The sequence below is a fragment of the Geospiza fortis genome, unplaced genomic scaffold (genome assembly GCF_000277835.1).
Source record: "Geospiza fortis unplaced genomic scaffold, GeoFor_1.0 scaffold79, whole genome shotgun sequence".
Taxonomy (NCBI): Eukaryota; Metazoa; Chordata; class Aves; order Passeriformes; family Thraupidae; genus Geospiza; species Geospiza fortis.
This window is the reverse complement of record NW_005054408.1, coordinates 1679658-1685514: the sequence shown is the minus strand read 5'-3', so window position 1 is coordinate 1685514 and position 5857 is coordinate 1679658. Positions and strand designations below refer to the sequence as shown.

The following is a 5857-nucleotide window of genomic DNA, read 5'->3' as shown; positions in this document are numbered from 1 at the left end:
AGCAGGAAGAGCTGGAGGAGAGTATTTGATTTGCATGTTTTAAAGATGCCTTAACCAACTGGGATTAGAGCTTGTGATTGTTTAAGCATCTTGCATGGTTTAAGTTAGGAACTTAAATTAGCACTGAAATCTCGTGTATGTCTGTTCTTTCAGGCTCTTAATTGGAACTTAAATCCACTGACAGTTGTATCGTGGCTAAACATTTACCTGCAAGTTGCATATTTAAATGATCTTTATGAAGTAATGCTGCCACAATATCCACAGCAGATATTTGTACAAATAACAGAGGTGAGACTGATTTCCTTCAAATGCTGTTTCAACTGGAAAAGTGTTTTTCTGTCAGGCTTACTCAACATCTCTTGTCTTTTAGCTCTTGGATCTCTGTGTGCTGGATATTGGCTGCTTGGAATATACCTATGGAATACTTGCAGCTTCTGCTTTGTATCACTTCTCTTCATCTGAGCTGATGCAGAAAGTTTCAGGTATTGGCATTTATAAACTTATATCTTGTGTGTTGACAAATATTATGTCTTGATTCAGGCAGATAAGTGTGTGTCTTGTTGCAGGTTATGAGTTCTGTGAGATAGAGGACTGTGTGAAATGGATGGTCCCATTTGCCATGGCTCTGAGGGAAGTAGGAAGCTCCAAACTCAAACACTTTAGCGGGATAGCTCCTGAAGATTTGCACAATATACAGACACACATCAACAGCTTTGATTTGCTGGTATGTATGTGCAAATGAAGCCAAAAAGCTGTCTGTGAAATCTCTGAAGTCTTGTTTCGTTGGTTTGAACATACAGTCAACTTAAGAGAAGCATGAGCAGGTTGAGACTGAGTGTATTTAGATGATAAAAGGGATAAGGTTGTAGTCCAGATACAAAATTCTTGGGACTGATTTGTAGAGTATTTTGTTTAAAAAGATGATTTAAAAAGATGTGCCTTCAGCCTCTCATATCAAAAGCATATAATTACCCTAGAAATCAGAAGCATTTCTCTGCCCTTTGGAGTACTTTAAATACCATGTGTTAGACCTTTCTCTCTAGGAAATACCACTGATACAGTCTTGTCTGATCTGGAGAAAAACAAAGATTGATGACTTGAGACTGATGTGGTGGGATTGTTACGTGACAGTGGTCACTGACAAGCAGTGGAGCAAGAGTGGTTTTTAATATGAGAAACTTGAAGAGGATCAAAATCTTGTTCAAAGAATTGTGGTTTAAGCTATTGGGGTTAGTTTTTCTCTTTAGGTTATTGAATTCTAGGTAGAAGTTAAAGTTCTTCCTGCTCAATTGTTTCTCTGCTTTGCTCTCTTGAAGGTACAGGAGTGCTTGTGTGTTATGAATGCCTGATGCTAATCATAAGATTCCAAAAACTAATACTGATCCCTTTGACTTGTAGGGCAAGTAACTACTGTGTACTATGTGATTTATCAGTTACTGTTAGGAGAGTTAGATATGGATATGCATTTGCATTTCCAGATTAACAATCTATCAGATTATAAAACACTGAATTCTATTGATCTATTGCACAGGCACAGCAAAATAAAGATTTTTTTTCCTCTTTTTCATGTGCTTTCAGGACAGAGCTCAAGCAAAACAAGCCATATTGGCTGAGCAAAATAGGACTTCACCTTTCCCCACTGGTGTCCTTACACCACCACAAAGTAGTAAGAAACTGTCTTCTGGACTGCAATCAATCTGACTTTAGGAACTGTTGGTGGACAATTTTGCTCAAGTGCCTGTTCTGCTGGTTTTAGCTCCTGCTCCATTACAGAAATGCTGCCAGTGAAGTTCATAAGCTTTCACGGAATCTGAAAAGGAAACCTTACTTTCATCTGACAGAAGTTTTTCTATTTGAAATAGTTTTATTGAATGTTAAAATATTTTAAAGAAATGGATCAAGTACACCAGCCACTTGAAAGAACACTGAAGTGTGCTCCAGATGCTGCTACGGAGGGTGATGCTTGATCAACTGTTCAGAAAAAGGGCTTGAAGTTTAAATTAGTTACTGTGCCTGTTTGTCCTTTGGGTAATCTGCAGATTTCTCTCCCTTGTTGACAAATGGGCAGAAAGTACTGTGGAAGACAACATTTCAAAGCCTCTTTTTCGAATGGTTGGCTTACAACTTGATGCCTTTTAAAAAACTCTTTATTGTAAAAGCTGCTATGTCTCTGTGTATTCATTTTTAATAAAAATGCTGTCTAAGACAGCTGGTTTTATGTATATTTCTATATTTCTTTTAACTATGATCAATTAAGGTTTTTTCAGACTGTGACCATTAATAAGTGTGGGAGTTGGGGATGAATAGTGTAGAAATTATTGCTTTATTTATTTACCACTATTGGCTTATCCATGGAAACTGTTTATTTGGATACTAAGGTGAAATTGTCATGTGGGGCTACTTGGATTTCCTCTAGCCAGGTGCAGGAGGCTGGGGAGGGGATAATAGACATGACAAGTACATGAGAAATTAACAATCTGTAATGATCAGCTTACTGGGGAATTCTTGAATCAGGTTGTCTAGATTGTTACCCTGAGGTGATCAGTAGGAAAAGTCTACCTCTTCCTAAAAAAACATTTAAACTTTGGGGGTTTGACACAGTATTTGACAAACAATCATGTGTGCAGAGTTTAGTTCTGGAGAGGTATGTGCCTTGTTACAGGAAAGTCTTTCACTTTTGCAATGTCTGACAATCACAGAGGTCCTAGTGGGACATTTTGTGGAAACTGATGGTTCTGGAGAGGAGGAGAACACAGAAATAAATGGTTCTTTGTTTTTTGTGTGTTTTTTGGTGCTTATTTTGAAGGACTGTTCAATAACAATGGCAACTTTTGTGAGACTACCAGGGTTCCTCATGTCCTGCTGCAGATAACTTAATTGCTACATTTTATATTTCAGGAAGCTCCTACTCTGTTGTTGATTAGATTTTTTAAAAAACAATAGTTCCCAGCAAGGCTGCTTTTTATTATTTTTTTAAGTTATTCTGCTATTTTCTCTTCCCTGACCCAGTATTCTGATTAATGTTAAAGCTTTGATGTAATAAAAATGCCTGTGGTAATTAATGGTAAGCAAGTTCTTTGGTGCTGCTGGCTTTCTTTCCTTGCAATGAATGGTTCTAAGTTCTGTGTTAACAAGTGCAAGTGTGAGCTGAACATGTTTGCTGGTGCCAGTTTAGAGAGGTTTTAATTTCTCAAAGAATTGCATGCCCTAGACAAAGGGGATGTAATTTTTGCTGATTATTGAAGGATTTGCCAAGATGTATTTTGGTGCTTTGTCCTTAAATGTAGAACACAAAATGGGGGTGGATGAGGGAAATGAATCCTCCTGAAAGGTAGTCTCTAGGCTTAATTCCTAAATCAGCAACCATGCTTCAGTGCTAGGCCCTTTGGTGTTTATTTTCAGATCTTAGTCCCTTTTAGATGTTTCACAGCAAAACCACAATTCCATTTTTTAGTTTCTAACTACCCTCTTTAAAATGTTTTAACTGTTCAAGAAAATATCCTGTAGCAATATTAGAGATATGATAAACTCTTAACTTTCAGTTTAAGCTGAATGTTTAACTGTGGTTGATAGCCATGCAAGAGTGACTGTAGATGTTCCATGTGTCTCTGGGCTGTGTGGGAAACCAGGAGCTGAGAGACTGATCCACCTGTGAATTAAACTTGTTCAGACAACAGGCCTCTCTCCAAATGTGATCTCTGTTTCAGATGGTAATCCTGTTAATTTGACAATTCTTTGTTCTGTGAAAGGTCAGCCTCCTTTATTCTGGTGGAAGGCAGTGTGTTCAGAGCATGGAGATGGTGGCTTTGCAGCTCCCCAGGTAGGAATGCTGTCCCATCCCAGCTGGGGGGGGCTTACCTTGAGAGCTATTTTCTTACTTTCTCACCTTTTATAAGAATTGTTTCTGGCTTTCTGTTGCAACACATGGGTACTGTGTTGTCTGTCTGGTGCTCTCTTTCTAGGGTGGCTTGAAAAAAAATTGCATTGGTTGCCACAAGCTGAAAAGAAGATTTTTAGAGAAGAAGAGTACAGGTAATTTTAAGGAAGATAGTTGTCCCTATTAGAAAAGAGCCAACCACCTCCAAGGGGGAGTTTCCTCCCTTTTTCTCTGCTTGTGGATCCTATTCTGAATTTTGATCCTGGCCTAGTCTGGTGGGGGGAAGTGAGCTCTGCCTGGCTAGGTGAGAGAAAAAGGTTTGGGGTGTTTGGGCTGAAGTTTGTGCAAAGAAGATAGGCTGATACCAAATAGATACCAACAATTACATTCCTGCAGGCTCTGACCTCAGGTGGGTTACCCCAAGAGGTTGGGAGAGGCCCCCAGGAGGGAACAGCCCCAGGGTGATGCAGGAGGGGCAGACCTGGGCCACCCTGAGAAAGCAATTTAGCTGTGCAGTGCTGCACACTCCTCAACTGGAAACTGTCTCTCCTTAATAGCTCCAGACCAGCATAAAGCATGCTGCAAAGTAAATTGAATTTGCAGTAACCCAGGTGGTGCATGATTATCTTCTCCTCCTGAAAGGTTTGTCATAACAATGCATCAAACCCTCACCTTGGTCTGAAAGCTGGGGGCATCAGAGAACTGAACAACAGAAATGAATCCAGTGCTAATTTTGCATTACTGCCGCTGTGAAATTGCAAGTTGGGGGTTGCTGTGGGTGCATTGAAGGAAATAGCCCCAGATGAGTGAGCTGAAGCTGCAGTTGTGAGCTGGGGTGGAGGGGAGCAGGGCTGGTGATGAGCAGAAAGGATGGAGGCAGGATGGTCCCCACTGAGTCAGCCAGATGTTCAGCTCTTGTAAATGCTGTAGGTACCTAACAGAAATAGTTATTGGTATAAATAGTTTGCAGAAATAGTTGTGCATAGCTTGTCTGCCCTAAAGCGGGAGGGTGTTTGCTCTGGTTCTATTTCTAGGTCTCAGGTCAGTATCTCCTCTTGGTTCTCAGGAATTACAACACGAGGGGTTTATTACATCCCTGCTTGCACAAGGTGGAGGCAAGAACCAGCCCTCAGGCCTGGCTCAGGGTTCTCTCTGCTCCTGTGTGCTGTTTGCTGCCCACACAGCACAGCCCAGCAGCCTGAGTGCAGGAGGCTGGCTGGGTGGGACTCTCTTCTTCAGCCAGGCTGTCAGCTCAGACCTCACAGTGTTTGAGGCTCACAGCAGCATCCCCTCCTGGGGGGAAGTGTCAGGGAACCTGAACTTCAGCTTGGGAGCTGCCATAGCCTGCAATGGGCTTTGTTCCAGGCTTTATTTGGAGTAACACCTGCAAGGTAAAGCCTTGTGGAACAGCTGGGGGTCAGTGTGCAGTGCAGCAGGGGCTGGTGAGTGTGCAGGGTGACATTGAATGTACCCACTGCCCCTTGTTTGTTGGCATGAACCTTCTGTTCTGGGGATTCAGGGAACTGCTATCTCTATCTCTAGGTACTTATCAACATTTAAAGCACCAGATTATTCATACCCCATCTTCCACAAGCCTCTACCATCAAAAAAAGAGTGACACTGGCACATGCTGTGAAGTAACACAGGTTAGCTATGACTAGCCTTGAATTTGTTGGGGATTAAGAACAGCTTGGCCTGGACTCTGTGGTCTCTGTTCAGGTTTGGCATTCTAAATAGGGGATGTAGCTCTGTCATGTGCTGCCTGTGGCAGGAAGCAGCAGGGCTCTTCCCCTTCTGTTCACCCTGCCCTCGCCCCAGCCGTGGGGTGGCCGGTCAAGGTGGAGAAACTGAGAGCTCTGGGGGTTGTATTTTATTTTTTGTGTGTCTGTGGGATGGCGGAAGAAAAGTATGTGCAAATATGAGCAGATTTTCATGTCCATTTCTTGTTGTTATAGCAATTTGTGAAATTTCTCTGCTTTG

The 5857-nt window shown here is 41.8% G+C and overlaps 1 protein-coding gene across 1 annotated transcript in view; it reads left to right on the top strand.

Annotated features, from left to right (window-relative positions):
- The window catches only part of CCNE1 (cyclin E1), an 11681-nt gene extending 8623 nt beyond the window's left edge, over positions 1 to 3058 (top strand). Inside the window, exons 6-9 of the mRNA XM_031061303.1 lie at positions 154 to 288; positions 371 to 482; positions 567 to 724; positions 1579 to 3058. Of these exons, the coding sequence (XP_030917163.1) occupies positions 154 to 288; positions 371 to 482; positions 567 to 724; positions 1579 to 1701 (528 nt within the window). The 3' untranslated portion in view covers positions 1702 to 3058. The remainder of the gene's footprint in view (positions 1 to 153; positions 289 to 370; positions 483 to 566; positions 725 to 1578) is intronic.
- The last annotated feature ends 2799 nt before the right edge of the window (positions 3059 to 5857 follow it).